Source organism: Tinamus guttatus, unplaced genomic scaffold (genome assembly GCF_059628265.1).
Source record: "Tinamus guttatus ecotype Peru unplaced genomic scaffold, ASM5962826v1 Tinamus_guttatus_pri_ptg000241l, whole genome shotgun sequence".
NCBI classification, from domain to species: domain Eukaryota; kingdom Metazoa; phylum Chordata; class Aves; order Tinamiformes; family Tinamidae; genus Tinamus; species Tinamus guttatus.
The window spans coordinates 1,086,766-1,107,990 of NW_028288775.1; the positions used below are offsets into that span (position 1 = coordinate 1,086,766).

At 36.7% G+C, this 21,225-nt stretch overlaps 1 protein-coding gene across 2 annotated transcripts in view; it reads left to right on the forward strand.

Moving 5' to 3' along the window:
• The window catches only part of TASP1 (taspase 1), a 74,060-nt gene that overhangs the window by 14,277 nt on the left and 38,558 nt on the right, over positions 1–21,225 (forward strand). Inside the window, exons 6-8 of one of the 2 annotated variants that reach the window (XM_088525995.1) lie at positions 891–975; positions 7,192–7,271; positions 17,370–17,476. In XM_088525995.1, coding sequence (XP_088382121.1) covers positions 891–975; positions 7,192–7,271; positions 17,370–17,476 — 272 coding nt within the window. The remainder of the gene's footprint in view (positions 1–890; positions 976–7,191; positions 7,272–17,369; positions 17,477–21,225) is intronic. The other variant, XM_088525996.1, reaches the window with a different exon arrangement.

A 21,225-nucleotide genomic window follows, 5' to 3' on the forward strand; every position in this document is an offset into this window, starting at 1 on the left:
GCTTTGTGTAATACACAATTGTTAATTAATATGCAAGTTGCTTAATTAATATGCAAGGTACTGCAGTTCTCTTTACAATTTTAGGCAGCTATATGAGTGACCAGCCTCCAAACTTGAGAATTCTTGAGAGTGGGCTCAGCTGTTCATCAGTCAGACTTTTTGCTTGGAACAAAAAAAAATCTGCATAATACAGATTTCTTTTTTTTAAATTATAATTTCTCTCACATGATAAATTATATATTTTGATATATTATAAGGTTTGATGAATTTGCGTATGGGTCTTATTTTGTCTTGAAGTTACTATTGAGTAGTTATTCTGACATTTCAAGCTTTGTTCCTTATCCTAGAATGTTTCTACAATGTGGAAGTTATTTCCTCATGTAGATGTAAATCTAAAATAAATACTAAAATTGAACGTTCAAGGACTGCTTGCTACAAAATGTATACTTCACAAAGTGGGGAAGAAGGGAGGAAAAGGAAGCTAAGCCTGAATCCTGTAATCCTTCTTCTGATCAAATAGATCTAAATGAAAGCTCTTTATCTTGAAAAACTAAATGCTCATAAAACTTATTTTGTCTGTGGAATACCAAAACTTTAATTTAGAGATTTTGGTGTGAAGGGGGCATTTCTAATATTTTAATGTGCTGCTTCATTTAAAAAAGGAAACAGTTGGTTAGAAGATGTTGGCAGCATTGGTAGGAATTGTGAAGGAAAAACTGATAAAAGTTGCTATTAAACTGAAACTTACCACAAGCTTTCTCTTTATTATTTCACAAAGGCATGGAAATTAAAGGAAGCTGAGTTCCACTGCCAGGAAGAACGCTAAAATGCAATATGGAAAAATATTTTAATGCTTTTTTCTATTTTTTTTTGCTAATTTTTCTTTTCAGGAATCAAGAATCCAGTTTCAGTTGCAAATAGATTGTTGTGTGAAGGGCAGAAAGGAAAACTCTCTGCTGGCAGAATTCCACCTTGGTAATTGCTTTGTTCTGCTTGACTTTAGTATTTAGTCTCTGCTACATGTAATATTCGAAGGTTGTTCTTACACAAAGAAGGCCAATGCTGTTTTATAGATCAGCAAGAGCGTGCCGTTAAAAAGGAGATTAGCTTTGTTCTCTGATCTCAGAACCTCTTATGCACTTTATGCAGCTGTGGGAAAAACGAATATTGTGGATAGGAGGTGACACTATGTTGTGAAAATTTCTTTCTTTCTGTGATTTATTTCCACAGTTATGTTATTACTGAATTCTCTCTCTTTTTTTTAAAAAACTCTTGTGTTTTGAAAAACCTGTAAATATATCAAGATTGAAATGAAATTCCGCTACCATCACCTCCCTCTACTTTAAAAAATAATCTGCCTACTTTTGAAAAAAGTATATAAAGAATATATAAATATTTGATCATATACTTGTTGATATATATTTTATATATTGTATACATACTATATAGAGAGAATCCTACTTTATTGCCTGTGGATAGCTTTATTTTCTAGCTGTAATGTGGAAATTCGCAGTTTCCTCTCATGTTGACCATAAGGAAGTTATTTTAAAGGCAAACTTGATAGTATTTACAATAACAGTGAAAACACATACCCTTTTATTGAGATTGGTATAATATAAAGAGAGGAAGAACCTATTTTTAGTGCCTAGCAACTTTGAATATTACTGTGTCATTTTAAAAAGAATCCTAAAATAGTTAGTGTTGTTTGATTTTTAAAACAATCCTATTGTGAATAATGATTTAATTTGACAAGCAGAGCCCTTGAACTTAAATGATTAACTTTCATTTTGCATTGCACTTGGGCTATTTTGCCATGAGTTACTTGTTCAGATTAAGTGGCTGCTATCTTTAATTAATATACCCTTTGCAGAACTGTGGCACCTTTTGATAAGTAAGGGGCTGTTATTTTTGCAGATCCATTAAAGCAGTTGCATAGTTTAAAATATGAGTATTAAGAATCACAAATTTTACTTCCTTTACTACGTTACTTTTCTTGTAAAACTATCCAAATATTCTGCATCTAGATGATACGGAATTCCAGCTTGCAAAGTGAAGGGAAATCATTGTCTCAGTTTTCTGTAATAGTAGAAAGGTATACATACATAAAATAAAAAACAATAACAAAAAAAAACAACTCCTGTAACAACCCACCAACACACAGTTTTTGCATTCAAAACCCTTTAATAAAGGAGAATCTTATGAAAAATAGCAACTTGAATTTCAGTTACTTGGGCTCATTTCTTCTGAAGTTGGGAGAAAACCAGGAGAAGGTTTTGTTGGATTACAGCGACGAAAATGTCAAATGTGTGGGGTGGGTTTTTTGGTTTTGATTTTTGTTGCTGTTTGTTTTGTTTTTTCTCCCCATGGTGTTCCAGAGCCAAGAGTTCTGAAGTCAGCAGCATCTGAGGTTTTTATCTTGCCTGTACAGTCACACTGCTTTCTTTAGTGTTCATAAAGCAGAGTACTTGGAATAGTCCACATCTTATTTTTATTTGTTTGCTATAACTTCATGACTTATTTTATGTTGATGTTATTTAAAAAGTAGCTTAGTGGAAAAGAACTGTATCCATTTTTATTTGAAAGACAGAAGTAAATCTTTCAAATGTCATGCAAGGTCTTGACTGACTGGCAGTTTTAATGGCAAGGGAGTTCAAACTCTGGAGCCTAGAAGTGCTGTCTTCACAGCCAGCACATATAGTTTATTGTGCAAAAGCAGTAGACCTTCATTACTAATACATGTTTTCATTTCCTCTTCCCCATTCTGTGTTTTATCAGAACAAATTAGTTACCCTGGGAACAATCTGAACTTTTGGAGTATGCATGGCTGTGCTTTAGTCTGGGTAGATGCTCCCCTGCACACAGGGTAGCTCAAGTTCTCTGAGCTGCTCACATTCATTATAGGTGACGAGCGTTGACAGCTTCATGCCTTGCCTTTCTGACACAGTTTGGTGAGGCACATTTTTGTTCTGGGAATGAAATACGTTCCTTCACAAGTGGGAATATATATCTATATATTCAAATAACAAGGCTAAGTGTATTTTTGGCGTGCTCCCAAGTGTTAAGTTTCTAGTAAGTAATTTTTATTTGTAATGATGTAGAAGTTTCTTGTTTCTCATGGGCAAATAGTATATTGGTGAATCTTACAGATACTGCTGAGTCTGAGTACCTGTCCTAGTAAAGCAACCTGGCAGCAGAGACTCTTCCTATAGCCTGGTCTAAGACAGCTTACTGTTTTCTGGCCAGAATGTTTGATGCAGGACGCATGCAAAAAACTCAGATGCTGAGATCAGTGAAAGCTCCATTATGGAGAGTCTTGTCCATAAAAGAACACCCAGAACAGTTAGTTAGACCTGTTTACCCTTGGTGTTCAGCACACGTTTGTACAGTGACAGTTTAAAGCTAACTCCAAATAAAATATTTCTAATTTGCAGTAGGAGAAATTTTAATGAGTGTGAATTAACTTATTCTGTGATGGTAAGTCTTGGGGGAAGGAGTGATCAAGTGTCCTAACCAGTGGATGAAATCAGCTGTAAATTGCTCTGGGGAGGGGGTGGTTCTGGTTTGGTGCTGTGTCTTCCTTTTCAAAACACAGAATGTTGCTACCCAAACTAAAAAAAAAAAAAAAAAAAAAAAAGGAAGAAGAAAGTTTAATTAAAAAAATATTAAGATTAAAATAGAGAGCCCCAGAATGTGTCAGGTCATTTAAAAAAAAAAAAAAAGTTCTAAGATCTTTACCCCTTTCTCTCATATCATGTTCAGCTTGATGTAGTCAGAATATTCTCTGCCTACAGAGGCAAGAAGAGAAAATAGTGAACTCTTTAAACTTTACATAATATCCTGTAAGAGATTCTTTATTGTTTATATAACTTTATAAAAGAAAGAACAATTTTAACTGCACAGTTGCATTTCGTGTGGATCTTAGAGTAGTCTTTGGTCCCAAGTTAATGGATTTGGTCTTTGTAGTAATAGCTTTTAATTTTTCAAATTTTTTTTTGTGCTGAAACAAGGGATATTTGAGCTTCCCAAGGGACAATGCTTACATACATCTGTTCACTATTAACTTGAGATATCTAGGAGTCACAAGATGATGCAAATAGTCCTGGATGTCTCCTTTCAAAGTTTATGGTTATATCCATTTTTCAGGCTTAATAGTAACTCATATGGGAAAAATTCCATTTCAGTGGTGTTTTTTTGTTTTGTTTTGTTTTTCCCCTTCTCTGGATACACAGAGTTTTGTAAATGGTTTGCTTCTGGGATGTACAATACCAAAGGCAAGATGTATGTTTTGTGTAACTTGTAGGGCAGTGGTTGTGTACCAACCATTATCTATGTTCTGTATTTTTTCAGAACAATTTATTCTTTATAAGAGTCATTTCAGAGTGACTGCTGCACTTATGGTAAATGTTACAAAGTCAGCTGTTTGCATTCAGGATCATCTTTAATTGAGCTGGGAATCTTCTGTCACTTCTGTTCAGCATCATGTGGCCTGTCTCTATAGAGCTTATACTATGCGGTCCTGTTCAGAGCAAATAATGTGAGGATATACATGTTCTTGTAGGAAAAAAAAAGTTTTTAAAAGACCATTTTTAGAGTCCTTTGCTTGCATTTTCTGTTAATATAATCTAGTTTGCCTGGAACGGGAAAAACCGTCTGAGCACCATCTCCTTGCCACAAGGAAGTTTTCATCTTCTGCGCGTTCAGATCCTCACCAGATCCGGTTGTGGTAACAACCACAGAATACTCTTCATTAGATATAGTTGCAGGAATGGTAAATCTTGTTGCAGAACCAAATTTCAGAGTAGCAGAGCACAAACTCTCCCCTCCCTTTTTTTTTTTTTTTTTCCTCTTTTTTTTTTTTCCCCGCTCTCTTCTGTGGGATGTTATGTTTTGAATTGGCCTATAGGCTTTTGAGACTTGGTGGGGCCTTGTTTGATTTCTCTAGCCCATTGGATTTATTCTCGATTTTCTCTCTCTCCTAGTTCATCATGCTTTGCAATAGCTCTTTATGGATAGTTTTTGTTCTTATTTCACCTTGAAGTATTGCCCTGTTCACTCTTGCCTGCTGCAGCTTCTCTACACCTGGGTCCATGGATGTTTCTCATGACCACTAAAGGATTTCCCTTGTTACTTGACTGCTGCTTCCCGCTCTCGTGCACCCTGTCTGGTAGCTGATACATTTGTCTGTGTGGCTGTGTGCTGATCTGGATCACAAAACTCATTTTTGGGGATGGAGTGAAGACTCTTAGTCTTTTATATATTTAGTAATACATGCTCTGCTATCTGGAGAGCTTGTTTCATGCCGTAGGTCCTGTAGGATTCCCTTACCATCTACCTCCGTATCAGTTTAAGGGAGAGGCGACATAGGTAGTACAAACAGCAGTGAAATCCTGATTTTTTTTTTCCACAAACAGTTATTTGATTATTTTGATTATGCTCTCCTGCCAAGGCATCATGAAATGAGAATTTTAAAAATACTGAATGTACTCTGGTGATATGGGATATCAATTAGCTATCAGTAGGAGATATCTCCTTCTACTAACCTCTCTATTCCTAGGGATAAAATATGCAAAATATGCAAAATATTTTGTATAAGGGAGAGAAATCTGGGAATTAAGGACACAAGCTGGAGCAATATAAGTCATGTTACTTCAGTTTTGATGCATCTTGAACATTCTCGAGTAGTTCTTTTGCACGTTTTGCGCAAAGTAGTAATTGCTCTGTTTTTAGGTGTAAAAAGCAATCAGGAAATGCAAATAAAATCTAGTGTTTCTGACTGACTTGTATTATTCAAATCCTTGCACATACAGCTGCTAGTATTTGGGCATAATGCTTTCTCCTCCTACGCTGCTTCTCTGTGTAAATTGTTTTGCAGAACAGGATGTGCCCATTCTCTTCCTGTGGATATATAGTTGATGGAAAACTTAAGACAAAGAAAAAACATTTACTTTAGTCCATAGGGAGTACTACTAAATTAGATTTGGTTATGGCAACTGTAGAGGTTTACCTATGCCTCCTACATATGTTAATATGAGTCACAGATATTTTTGAACATTAACTTACAGAATAAGAACCATATTTATCAGGAGTTGCATTAACAATAAGACATGTAAGCAATTAATAATTCACATTTTTCTTGTAGGTGAATTTTTTAAAGGGGACTTTTGTGATGAAAAACTGAACATACCTGTTGCATTGGTTAAATCAGAGAGAAGATACAAAATAGCACCTCAAAATAATACATACCAAATATCTGATTTTAGTATCATGAAAACTTGCAACTGCAGTAATGCTAAAAAATTTATGTGGCCTCTGGGGAGTTCTGTGTAGTTGAAGTAACTTCTTTAGCCTCATATTCATAATACTGGTATTTCTGTAAAGCTTTTTGAAATCACTGTAAAGACTTTGTCTTCACTTCTTGTGTCTGCGAGGCAGTTCCATTATTTTTGTTTAATAACGGTGATCGGAAATAGAAATTGGAAAGCAACGTGTTGACTCTGCTGTTGTTGATACTGTTGGACAGCAGCTTTTTGGAATGTATACATCTGAACATTTCTTTTCCAGGGAATCAGATTAATTTAAGGATATATAATCAAAGTTTTGTTTTGTTTTTCCTCAGAGTTACCTGGCTATACGTAGCTTTTCCTGTTGTTCATTGCTGTGGCAGTGCTTACTCTGTTGCCTCTGTAAGATCCTCAGTACTAACCACAAGACAACTTTTCAGTTGTTTTTTTTTTGCAAGTAGCAATTTGCTACATTTGCAATGCATGATGCAAACGTCTTTTGTCTTCTTAAGGCAATGGTCAGCTTTATTGGAAATGTCTTACCATTCTTGCCTCATTCATCCCATATTGTTGGGCTTCAGAATCTCAGTCATTATAGACTGTAGGGGAGACTCTAGGTGCCTTTGTCCTGTTCCAGTTGCAATTAACAGCTGGTGGTATCTGGTAAATTATTTCAAGTTTAATAGCAGGTAGGCACATATTTTTTATTCAATAGTATACTTAATGTCAGAGCTGCATAGCCTTTTAATGGAACTACATAAGCTTGCCAACCGTAATAATAGCAGACATTTCTGTGACATGTAGACAGCTTACAATTTTTAAAATGACCAAGCCACATAGAAAAATAATTGCAAGAAAAGGGGGATTTGTTATTTGGTTTTGTTTAAACTCCCTCTTCTGTGTCTCCTAGCTTTTTAGTTGGTGAAGGAGCTTACAGATGGGCAGTTGATCACGGGATACCAGCATGTCCTCCAGGTATCATGGCTACAAGTGAGTAAACTGGTGGTGTGAGTAGGAAGATCAGGACAGAGTGATTTAAAACGGTGTCTCGTATTTTTGAGGTGTACATCAGTTCACTGTTCTTAACGTTCAGCTAGTCTATGGTTTGTGGTATATAAGAATGGTTTAATTGTTTTCTCTTAAGTTTCTAAATAGCAAAATTTAAAAGCTATTATTTCAGCTACATTTTAGCAGCATCTGATGTAAGTGAATTTGTTAAATCCAGTGAAGAACTTTGTTATCAAAATGTACTTTATTTAATAACTCATCCTTCTGTAGAAGGTCTCAAAATTGTGACCTATCTTGGACTCTAAAAGCACCAACTAGCCGTGTGCCTAAATTCAGTAGGTGCCAGCCTGACTGCCAGATTCTGTATTACGCCCAGGTCCGATTCATCTATCCAGAATTGCTGCAGTCTAAACAGACAGTCACCTTTCTGTGCCTTTATTTTTAACTTAGCTAGGCTCTGCCTTGTCTAAGATGGTGGACTAACCTGGTCCAGCAAGCAGACTCCAAAAATGATGTGTATTAATGTTTGTCAGGCATGTTTCAAAACCTTTTCTTTTTAAGAACAAAAAAGGTGATTATGGTATATTGATGCACCATCTGTAAGCTGGGCTAAGTACTAGTGTGCTCATCCATGCAAAGGAGGATTTGTTTTCCTCTTCTCTTCCTCATTCCCCTCTCTTTGGCAGGTGCCCATACCAGCAATCTGTAGTTTATTATGGGAGAGTGCGTGCCCTACTTTCCCTGTTGAATTTGTACAGGAAATAAATCATAATTCTTTGCCCAAGGAAGAAAGAGAACACAAGATTACACAATGTTTCTCTATTTAACAGTACGCAATATTGCTGTATAAAATACCTGAGTAGTGCCTAAACCAGGGATTAAAACCCAGGGTGGCATTAATGCTTCTGTTGAATCTATCACCAAATGTAGGTAGACATGTAGAAGTCAGCAGTTCAAAGTTGCTAAGACCAAGTGGTCAAACCTCTGAAACAGTGGCACCATTACGCTTGATCATGCCAATTTTCATACATATTCATGATGCATTTCATTTTAAACAGACTGTTTGGATACCTAGTTCTACATGTCTGAAACTTTTGTCCTGTGCATCTGCTGTCCAAGACCACTTTTGCAAAACATATTTTAATCTCTTTAGTTACGCAGAGCACCTTTATTTCTGTGACTTCAGAAAGAATAAAAACTCTTAAAGGACTTGTTTAGAAAGTAGTCATTAACTATGTAGAGTATCTAACTCAGAAGATTTCTCACCTGTTTTTGTTCTCATATACAAAAGTTTCCACTGTTTCTAGTACCAGCAAGTTTCTGTTGTGATGGAGGTGATTAGACTGTAGCATTAGTTGCCAGATGGTGTCTTCATCATTAAAATGCACCTTGGTCAAAGCAAATACAGATGATATGACTTCAAAATATTCATGAGCACAGCTACTTCATTTTACCTGGCTCAGAAATGAAGGTACATTGGAGAAACAGCAGAAAAATAACTTGGTGGGTTCACAAGCCTACTGTGAAATGTAGTGATTTGTCTCCCTGGGTTGCAGAATGTATTTCTATTTAGGAAAAAAATGCATTAAAGCACCAGATTTGTGAAATAATTTCTTCTGTGAAATCAATGAAGAAATGCAATATCTGCTTATGGTGTGAATGAAAAAGCTTTTCCCTCTCCCTTACCCAACTCTGTAGTGTACAGGTGTAGGCTCGTAGGCCTCAATCATTGCATAGGGTGGGCTTGCTCTGGGCATGAGCTAATGCTGTGGAGCAGGCTCTAGCTGTACGTGTAGACTGTGTGAAGGTTTTGCTAGAAGAATGATTATGGATTAGGGCAATTGAAGGATACTTAGAAAAAATATGAGGTAGAGACTGGTAATCAGAGACGCCTTGTAATATTGAGCACATCACTTAAACCAAATTCTTCATGGATGTTTTCTAATATGCTCTGAAGACAAGCGACAGAACTACAATTTTACTTTCAGGTAATGATGTTATGTTTTATTTCCATACTAGTCCTTAGCAAAGTTAGTCCTTTGAGCGGTAGTTTGGTCGGGCTTTGGTCACTGAGGTTAGAAGGTGACTATTAGAACTGGATGTGACAACGTGCAACGTCCTTACACCGAAAAGCAGCTGGAAACTGTGTCACCAGTGACATAGAAGAAAGCCAGAATTGTTTCTTCCGGTGTTAATAAGGGAGGGAAAGGTAGACTTTCTTCAGAAACTGCAATTAGAAAGTTGTTTCCAAGGAACAATAAACAATCTAATTTGAAGTGAGCTTACACTTATCCAAGGAACCTCAGGAAAAAAAAAAAAAAAGAGGCTTTTAGATTATGCTTGCTATGATTCCTGTGTTAGAATTTGCATGAAGAATTGGAGATAAGCTGAAGTTATGTGGCTGTTGAATAGCTCTGTAAAACAAAGAGCTGAAGTCATTGCCAAACATCAGGAAAATACATTTAGGCACTTACAAAACAAAAAACTTAACCCAAACTTTAGACATGTACTTGCAACAAATATTAGCAAGGAGAGCTGTGTGCAGATGTCTTGGCTTCTCTGTACTGCACATGGAAAAATATTCTTGAAGATGCATTATTCTTTCTCCTTTTTCCTGGACCTGAGATGGCAAGAGAAATATTATACACACTAAAAGGCCAGAGAATCGTGTGGTTGGTTTTGCACTGATGGAGCTTTCTGCATGATCAGTTACAAAGCAAGTTGCACGATCAGCTTTGTGGTCACACTCCATAATTCTCTGGGAATTATCAAAATATCTAAGCAGCAACCAAAATGATGTCTTACACCATCTTACTCCTTGAACTACATCAAGGGTATGTCAAGACTCACCTGCTTGGTTTTCTTTTGTTTGCCAAGTGTGTGAGAAAATGGGATTTCTACTGCTTGTAATGGTGGTTTTCCAGTGCTATGTATATCTATGTATGTGTGAGATATATTCTTTTTAAATGAAATTTCATCTGCCCTTATTGCATACAGATGGCAAGAAACCCAAATTCAGTTTTTTTCCCTACCACAAAGTGCTGAAGAGATGCAGGTGACGTTTCTTTTAGTGGATAGTTGACTGCAGATTTTCCAAGCAAGGATACTTAAAACTTTGCTATGGTTGTGTAATTTGGTTCATGAAAATAGTAATCTAGAAAAATATTCTGATGACACAAATGAAATATTAAGCATGCCTTGAGTGTTTTAGCGTTATTATTTAGAAATAACCGCTTTTATCCATTTCTCAGTTGATGACTATCTGTTGTCTTTCTGCATGCATTAATAGCAATTTGTTTGGCTTACCTACATCTAAAATCGAGCCGTGCAGACTGTTCAGTGATGAACTTTGAAACACACGTGCCCAGCTGCTCAGCCCCCTTAGTTGTTCATTTACTGCAAAGGTAGCTTGCTCAGGCCTGCTGACTGTTTGCAGTTTTGATGTGTAACCTTTTACAACCACAAATTTGCACAAGCCTGTGCAATTGTGATTGTAAACAAAGGCATCAAGTTGTGTTGTTTCTAGCAGCTTCAACTGTCTACATCTGCGTCTCCTTTAGAAATAGCTGGACAATTCTTGTCAGAGGCTTTCATTTCAGCCAGCAGTTAGGGGTAAAGTGTTTGACATGACATAATGGTTTGGTTATTGTGGTTTAAGGGAGTATAGTGCCGTTATGCCACATTGGCTGGTGCCGTCCATCCTGGTTGGATGGGAAGCTGCATACTATGCCTGTAAAGTAAAGTTTGGTGCATGTCAAGAGCAATTATGTTTGGAAGGAAGAGTTAAATAAATCTTGCAGCTGTCAAGATTTTGATTTTTTTAAGATTAGGGCTAACAGACTTAAGACATTTTGTTTGTAGAAACAGTGGTCACCTCTCGTATATATTCTGAAAGAGGTATCACAAAGAGCTTTAGCTCAATTGCCAGCATTATACTTGCAGCTGTAGCAGACACTTTAGCTTTTGTAGCTTTTGTTGCCAAAGAGCAGTAACTGATGCTGAGCTCTTACTGCATAGTGCTGTCTTCCAACTTTGCAGGACACGGAGGTGCTTGCAGTGTAAGGTCCTCAAAGGGAAATATGCAGCTTGATTGCACCCCTAACTGTAACGATGTGGACATGACCGTAAACACTTCAGTAAATTGCATTTCTAAGAACAAGAACAGCTGTACTGGATCCACTAGCTCAGTTACTGGCTTCCAAGAACAGCGAGAAGGAATGCTTGAAGCAGAGCATAAGAACAGAGCAGTGGATACTTGCCCTTCCCTACCCCGCTTGCTCTGACTGAGTCCAAGTGCTTGAATTAAGGGTAGTTTCTGCATGTGTAGAGATAACCAATGTTATTTTTCTGCCTTTGTCATACTAACTTTTAACATCCTGCAAAATCCTTGCTTCCTATATGAAGAACTGCTTCTTTTTATTCATTTTGCACAGATCAGATGCTAGTTTAGTACTCATATTGGAAGCAACCTGCTGAATACAATCTGCTTTTAATGTCATCAGCAAACATCTTGTTGAACAGAGCAGTGCTACTACAGGTGTATCTGGAATTCTATTTGTGATGTTTATTGCGAGAACTGTCTGCTTTGCTTCTTGTTTGTGTTCTGCTTTTTCATTTTCTAACTATCTTTTGTATGAACGACATTTTTTTCTATAGGTTTTCTTTGTTTCCCTAATTTCTCTTCTAAATCAGTGCCATGCAGACTGTCATGCTTTTGTTGACCTCATGTCTCCCTACTCACCAGTATTGCCTCCCTTGTCTCACTGCCTCCCTCAAGCCCTGCTCTCCTCTCCTCCATCTTTCCATATTGCTAGAATTGTGCTATAAGGTCCAGTCAGCGGCTCAAGGGCTGTCACTTGAACTTCACTTTTTTCTGTGTGTTTAGTGTGAGAATGAAAGGCATCTGAGGAGAATTTGGGGAGTTTTGGGGATTTGATCAGGAAATTTGGTTGAGTTTATTTACCTTGTGTTTTGGAGGATCTGGGTATATTCGCGTTTTGGAAAACTAAAAAGAAATGCCTCAAACAGAAGATGCTTAACCTTAACAGAACAAGTTGCTTCCTCTGCTCAGTAAAACACCAAGTGAATGTGCTCTGCTCTGCTGAGTGTGTGAGTTCCTCTGGCAGAAAAAAAGCCCAGGCATGAAGCAAATGCTCCTCGGAAGAGGCATCACACTGCATGTTCACTTGCAGTTCCGAAATCCAAACAGCAAAGTGCAGCCTAGAGAGTGGCTATGAATTAGACAGGAAAAATGTTGGGCTAAACCTTCTAGAAGATGCCCTGAATGAAAATCATCTTCCAGGGAACAAGATAGGGTGCTTGATGGAATAGGCAGGACTTTTTACGAGCAAGCAGTAGGAAATGATATGTGCTAGTAGGAAATATATCCAGCAACAGTTTACCTTGAGTTCTTACAGTGAAGAACATCACTATGAAGTAGTACTCTAAAAAAAGAGTTATTTTTAATATGCTTTTATGTTGAATGTGTGTGTGTGGGGGATGTTTTTTCTGTTTTTTTTTCTTTTTTGTTTTCTTTCCTGTTGCTGTAACTGTCAAAGTAGGGTGACGTGGGAGACCAATAGTCTCAACACAAGCATAAGTGGTGTTAATTTGTCTTTTAAGAATAGCTTTGTTAAAATTAAATTTATTTCCATTTGCCTGTTTTCATTTGTGCCATTTATTTTAGCAACAGTTCAACAAAATTCTTTGCTAGATCATTTTAATTCCTGTGGGTTAACTAATTTGCTAGTGTATTTCTTTTTATTTCTCTTCCCTCCAGTAGTTGCATTCTCTTCAATATGGAATAAAAAGATAAAATGGAGAAAAATTTCCTGTCGGCTTATTTCAGTTGACTATATGAAGTGTCTGCCAGGGGGTGCTGTGTGATTGGTCAGAGCTTCATCTGCACTCCAGAGATCGAAAAAAAAATGGCTTTTCTTAGTATTTTCAATTCACTGTTTGCAATTCACAAGGATTGCTGAGCACACAAATGTTGCATAAAGTTCTGTTGTGTAATAATTTCTAATGATTCTGATAGAAAGAGTGAGGTTTGTATTTCTGGCTTGCCATTCCACCACCATACATATGAAGATTTCAGTATTATCCTGAACTCCACTCATGATTTAATGGGCTAGAAAATTGTATTATTAATCTTATGTGAGAACTTATTTGTTCAGTTAAGTATTTTTTTAACATACACTGACAATATTTAAGGAAACAGGGCTAGCTTATAAGGGGAGGTGAGGTCTCAGGAAAAAATGTGGAAATATGGGCTTTTTAGTAAAAAATTTTTACATTAACTTTAGACAAGCAATGTTAGTATGTTATAATAAATAGGCTTCTAGCCGACAGTCTGTTTAAAGTCCACAGAAATAGAATTAAAAAATAGATATGCATGGAAAAAAAAAAAAGGAAAGTGCCTTTAGTCTTGCATTTTGTTCTATATGTACCATTCACTGTTTTCAAGGAGTCCGCGAACACAGTAATTCTAATTTTCTCCTTAATTTTTGTTTCCTCTGTTCCAGAGGCAGTTTCTAGGGGGTCTGAGAAGAGAGGCTAAGAAAAAGCAAGTTCTGAGTTGTGTCTGGATACATGACACATCTAAAGATATCTGTAATTCTGCCGTAAAATATGTAGAGATGTAGATATTGAAAATAGGTGGAAGCTGCTAGTCCGAAAGTTGCCTGTCAGCCTAGTGATTACCAAGTCCCAATTCTGTGGCTGCTCAGTTGTATGGTGACCCATTTTGTAACTAGCAAGTTTGCTGCTGTTTTTTCTTCGATAACTCCCATTCTGCTTGCAGCAGATGCAAGTGTAGATGGTTTGAAGTCCACAAGTTACATGGTTGTGGTTACCCTGACATGTTTTTTCACTGTGAGCATCATAGTTCAAAACCAGTAATTTGACTTTTCTTGAATTTAACAGTCAAGAAGCATCATTTTAAGACTGATTGATAAATTTTAGCTTTTGTGTAGATCTGGAAATGAGATCATGGTGTTTCTCCATGTCCACATGACCTCAGTTTCTTGGTATTCCTTCCAGCTGATGCTTGTAACTTCTGACCCACTGAGAATTTGTTAGTGTATGCATACATGTTTGAAGTACAGTAAATTGTTTTGAAGAAGGTCGGTTTGGGGAATAAGATAAGTAAACTAGGAAAAGCAAAGAGGGAGAGAGCAGTCCGTGGAAGGTGATGGAAAGGATCGCTCTCAGTTCCCTGCTCCGGAAGGGATGCTGCAGTGCAGATTTCCCTGAGGTGATATTAGGGCACTAATTGGTTGTTTTAAATAGAACTACTGAGCAGTTTTGCAGTGCTGTACAGCAAGGAGCAGCTTTAAAGCACTTTAGCTCAGTGTGAGGAGGAATTATCACTGAAGAGTTACACATCATGGGGAGTATAGTCTTCTATTGTTTACTTGGTGCCTTACTGTTAAATAAGAGAATGGTCAAGATGTGAGTTGTAGATTTTTATTTGTGCTAATCCTGTCAGCACTGTGGCAGTCTGATACCTTTTACCAGGTTATACAGTGAAGAAGAGATGAGTAAATGACTTGGAAATTTTATTGCAAGCAAGTGCCGTGCACATGAGGTGTCTGAACTAACTGTGACTGGAGTTCTGTTTTTGTCTCTTTCTGCATGCTGAAAATCACTTGTTTATTTCTTTCCATAAAATGGCAATAATGATGGGAAAAAAACCCTTATAAAAGTTGTGTTTATTACCTTCCTCAATAATGTATCTACGAGATGATGATCTCATGCCAGTGAATTGTGTAATGAAGATCTTGTGGTCCTCTCTCATCAGTATGCAAAAAAAAAGAACGGAACCTTTTGAAAATGGAGAAATGCACAGTGTTCTCAACTCTGAGCAAGACGTGCCCGTGAATTTTTCTTCTGCCTTTATAGATAATGCATTGTATTAAGCCTCCATTCTGACAGCATCTCTGCTAACGCCCACCTCTCATGCAGGTGAGCGGCGTTGAGGAGGAGCTGCCCCCAGCTGATCTGCACTCAGTCTGTTAGCCCACGCTGCAGGAAAGCCCCTCTCCTTTTCCCTGCTTGTGCAGTTGGGCTGGGACTAAGTAGCCCTTGGAGATCTCGAGCGGGGTAGCACGGTTTTTGCACCCAAAGCAGAGTGTGCAAATGCCTGGATGGCTCCTATTGCTGCCCGTGGGGCTGCAAGAATGAGCAGGGCTGAGGGGATGCTGCCAGGTCCTGACAGATTATTCGTTCTCAGAGATGTCCCACACTGCAGCAGGGGTAGTTGGGGTGGTGAAATGGAAGCCCTTATCCTGCCGTGTGACAGCAATTTGTTTAGCTTACAGGGAAGGATGGGGACCTAGCCCTGTGTGTTCTCTATTTACGCCATGATCCTTGCACACGTGTTTGGTTTGAACACATGAATATTGCAAAGGATTTGTAGGTTGTATTCTGGAGCACAATGAAAACCACTTTTGCTCAGGTTTTCGTGTATGGTTTTCCGCCTCCTCATGTATGTCTTGCTTCAGTGCACAGCTGCTTTTCCTGAGTTGTCAGGAGCCAGTGGCAGAGGGCTGTTTATCCCTAAGTAGTGCTTAGTTTTGATGAGTAACAGCCATCGTTCATCCTCACCCAGCTTAGGGCTCTGCCCACAGGTGTTTACTGCATTGAAGTCATGTCAGCTTATAGGTTTTCCCACTTAAAAAAAGTGCTTAGAAACAATGTGCTGGCTTGGTTTGTTTTGGGGTGTTCCTTGTTAACTTCTGTTTCAGAAATTCTGTTCTTGATCTGTTTTTCTCTGCCCCTCTCCTTAGCCCTAAATTTTAGTATTTCTCCCTTTATAGACTGTTTTGTTTTTACCTCTTGGATCTCACTTTAATCACAAAAATGATTATCCAAGGTAGCTATGTTAATCAGTTCTCTTTATTTATTTAGAGATAGCAGATTAATTTGTGTTTACAGTTCTAAAACTGTTTAATATTTATTTTTTGGAGAGAAATGATGGTTTTCTCCACTATTAGGTTATACAGTCCTAACTGTGGTAGTTTAGCTCCAGTTTTATGTATTTTAAAAGAGCTTTCAAGGAGAGTTCACTAGGTGATTTTGACACTTTGCTGGGGAGGTTTGAAAGAAGTGGAGAGCTCAGTGCTTGCTTTCTGTATACTTTGTGAGAATTATAAATCAAAGTGCTGTGTTTTGTTGGCTCTGCAGTATTGATTTTATTGCAGCCGTTCCAGTCTTCTGAATAACAGTGATATAGCTATTTTCTGAATTTCAATTAAAATGACATTTTTAAGAAGTTTCTCATAACTTAGATAGGAAACTTGTGCTTTTAACTTCCATGGGGTTTGTAACTTATCTGTGTGTACCTCAAAGAGGGTGTTAAGACAATCTGTGGATAATGCTAGGTCAAAACTAATTTAAAATAAAAATATGTCAATATCTGCATTTTGTTTCATGAAATGAAACTTCTAAAATAGGAATATATCATTTTGGTTTCCTAAGCATAACTTTTTTTTATTCCACTTTAGAGAACACTTTGTTTCTGAAAGTGGGACTTAGATGTGGAAAATACATGTTTGTCTTTTTAAGACCTAGGTGGTCTTTAGATTGTGTTACATTATGGAACATAAAAATATTGCTTGACTATTGTGTGGCTTTAAATATATGGGTAAATGCACAGATATGCAGTTAAGGTAATAAAGTAGTAGCCTAATTTTATGGATATCAGAATGAGCTCACATGGTATCTATTTACTTGACATCAATCAAAAACAATAATTTTAACACAAGCCACTTATTCTGCTTCCCTCTGTATAGTGCTGCTTCTTGGCCAAACAAAGAGATATTTGGATGAACATGGCTTCCATATGTGCTTAGCAACTTGTTTTTACTTGATATTTTATCCTTATTCCTGAACATTAGTAGGATTTATTTTTTATTTAGGAAAAGATGTAAACATCTTTCACTGATGCTTCAAGTGTTGTGTTGTAGGCTTTTTTTCTTAGCATGTGGTGGAAAAGACCTCCAAAATATATAATTAATCAGTCTTTGCTTAAATGAAGTAAATTTTAGTTAGTTAAATGCCTTTAAAATATCTTTATAGGGTTTAGTTTAGCAGCTTTTAAGAGGAACAAGAGGAAGCTGGAGTTGGCCGAAAAGGTGGAAACAGATCTCATTCAACTAAAGAAAAGAAGACAATCAAATGAAAAGGTAAGTTCATGTTTCATCCTTAACTTCCAACTGATTACTAATACATTTCATATTGTATCTATGATGAAACTAATGTGGCATCAAAAGGCACTTCTCCTTGAGCACCTTAATGTCTGAATCATGTAGTGATATCTTGCTTAGCACAACTGACTTTCTGCCTTGCTCTTTGAAAACCAAACTCTGACTTTATATATTTTTTGCACTATCAAGAATATATTTTGCTCATGTTGAGGGGGAAATACAGCAAATATAAACACAAATATTTACAAAAGTGTTTTGTTGAGCTTGGGATTTTTGTCAATGTTTCCCACTCTTCCATGTTCCCTGAGTGCACTGCATTACAGACCTGGAATTGATGAAATTTGAAATATCAGGTAGGTAAACATGTGCATCTGTGCATGCATCCAGCATTGACCTGGCCCATATTACTTGTTCTGCTTTACACAGAACTATTAGGATACTCTCTATTCCCCTCACTCTGTTAGTTGGAATGAGAACCTATTTTATCATTTGAGAATGTCTGTTGCAGTGTTTGTATTTATTGCTAAATATCAATTTATAGATTAATCAATTTATCAATTAATACTTAATGTGCTTTATGTGAGGCTTATGCCATTAGGATCAGCCAGTTTAGCTTTGGTTACCTAAGTGTTTCCACTGCCTATGTATTTGCATAGACTTATAAAAATAATTTATAAGCTCCAGAGAGCTGACCAGGAAAAAAAAAAAAAAAGTATTCCTTGTAGTCTATACAGTATAAACCACTCATAATTTGGCTTATTTTCTCTGTTTTCATAGTTCAGGACTTCTACCTAATAGAGATCTATTTCTCAGTTTGCTAGAAGGTAAAGCCTGTAAAGACAGGAAGAATAGAGGGAGGGAAAGCAAGTTAGTTATTGGTCTTGGAGCTTGTCTTGTTTACAGGATTTTCTGCACTTCCTGGTGGAAGTTCCATTTTTCTATGGTGTCAAAATGTACCTTGAGGGAGGACGGGTCTTTGTGTAGTGTTGACATTCCTGTAATAAGGGGCAAGTCAATGCTTGAAACATATGCCAATGCATGAGCTTACCGACCTGCAATTTGAAATTTCAAGGGCTCCAGAGTCATGTGCAGCACTTGTGGGAGACTCCCAAAGACCAAAGATGGTAGGTAAAGGAGGTGATCAAATAGATCTCTGCTCACCGGTAAGTAACCCAGTAATACATGGGTTTTGTCAGCCCTTTGGGTGCATCCTGTCTTTGGAGGGAGGAACAGCAAACCAGCCCACCATAGCACCACTCAAATGATGACAAAGTGGACTGCTTGTGTTGCACAAGGTAATTGCAATCCTATGGGAAGTTTTAATTCTTCAAAGTGAAATAGAAATGAAAAATCAATAGAAATTTCTACAATAGAAAATTCTACAAGAAAAATACAAAAGCAGTTCTCTCTGAACTGATAGAAGACAGGCTTTTAACAAGAAAAAGGCACATTAACTGTGATCCCTAAGTTTGTGCTCTGAGCAGTTGAGATATAAAAGGTTTTAAAATATTATTTTAGAATCATTTATGTATTTTATAATCATTTCAAAATTTTTAAATATTAAAAAGTAATCTTCTCAAGGTTGTTTTAATTGATAAATACCAAATTTATTTTTTTACTGTGGAGTTGCAGATCTGTCCCTTTCAACAAGACTTGCTGGCTGTTTTTTGTCCAGTTTCAGCCTTCCAGGTACTGCAGCATAACATATGCCTCTGTTCCCAATACTGCACAGTTGTCATAATTCCTGATCAGTTTTAGTCTCCAAAATTCTAGAGGTTGAGAGAAGAGCAAGGTAGAAAGTGTGTTAACGGTGTTAAAATTGAATGGAAATGATAATCGAAAAGTCTACATGAGGAGCGTTGTACTGCAGATCAAAAAGGATGGGCTGAAATTAACTGGAAGTTGTAGCTGTGGATAAATTTTACCAGCACAAAATAAATATACAGCTTTAAAACTTAGTTTTCTTTAAAAATTAAACCAAGTTTAAAAGGATTAAAGACTGTATGAATTTAATAAAAAAAAAAAAAAAAAAACTGTTTGGGAAAACTAGGCAGTGTAACTTACCAAGGGAGCTTTCATCTGGTAAATAGAATGTTTTTTTTGCTGTATTTTTCAATTGTTTATCCAGTGTAGGATGTGTAGAAGGCTATGCAATAGCACATAGAAAGATCTGTCCAGTAACTTCACTCAGTTTTGAAGGTATGAAGATTGAGGAATATTTTTTAAGTTGTAGTGGTTTATCTATTGATTTATATCAATCAGTTAAAGAAACTGCTCTTGTTTGGGTGTGAATTAGCTGAATAATCTCATAGGGGTTTTGATATGATGAATTAATTCAGGCATATACTATTAAGAAGTTCTCGCCTCAAGCACAAATAAAGATCAGAGGATTTTTCTGTTGCTATGGACCTCTATTTTGAGTGGGAGAACACCATAAAAGGCATTTTTAAGGGGAAATCTACTTCATCTAATTAGCACTATATGCCAAATTCCATTTACTTGTGTGGTTGGTAATTGCTGAGGAGTTAGGTAAAATGGTGGCTATCTAGAATTTTTATTTTATGTGAACAGAGGGGAAGGGTGGGATTTCTGAACTACTTGATCAAACTCTGTTTTTGAGGGGATGAATACCTTCCTGCTCTGTGTGCATGTTCTTAGTGCATGTGCATGCTTGGACCAAGATTACACAAAATTAACTTCCTTTGCTGTTGCAAGATGCAAATTAATTAACATGAAGTCTTACTTTTAAAAGCGACTTCAATCTAGTTCTGCGTAAAGTATCAACTGTATGATAGGTCAGTTTTAGATTGTAGTATTACATTTTTCAACATTTTAAAAACCAAAATGTACTTTTTGAAATTGACTTGTTAATATAATGTATTAGCTCAAGTCTGATATGAATTTTGTTAACAGATGTCACCATGTATCTGTTTCTTTGGAACTTACAGAATTTTGAAATCTAAGATGTCAACCTCATAAGCTGAACATATGAAAAGCTAAGAGGGTAAACTGGAATTTCTTTTAGTCCGTGTTGGACCCATTTAGAGTTGTACTTTGTGTTTTTATCAGTGTTTGACTACTATTTGAAATTTGAAGAATTTCACTAATTGATCTTACAGTATCAATAGTGATTTATTTATTTAATGTGATTGGAAAAAGATACTCATGAGAACAAATCGTTGAATTGCTGCACTTCAGTGATATGGATCTCCTTCAGAAAGTTGTCTTGGCCAGATTAAAGAGTGCTTCCCTTCAGAGGACTTTCCAAACTCCTAAATTGCCTCAGCTAAAATATAAATGAAAGAAAGCAAGCTATATCGCTGGCATTGACAGAACATAGTGATAAGAAATAGACCTTCTTTTAAAGGAAATAATGGTGAAGAATGCTTTTATGCAACATATATTTCTAAATCTTATAGTTTGTTGATTAAAATACTTTTTAAAGGATGATTTATGTAGTTCTTGAATGCAAACTTTTTGGGCAAGTGACAGTAAAAGTTGAAGATCAAATAGTTCTCCAAATAATTCTCCAGATGCTGCAGAGAAGGCTGCAACCATTTTTTCTTTGCTGTTGGATGATACGGAAAACACACTGCTCTGCTCTGAGCCTCATCCTTCTAAAATTTATTTCTGTTCATCAAAGGACCCCTGAGTACATTGGTACATTTAACACTGGCATTTCCTGAATTTCGCAGACTTGTAATTGTCTATTAATATAGTTTTTTTTT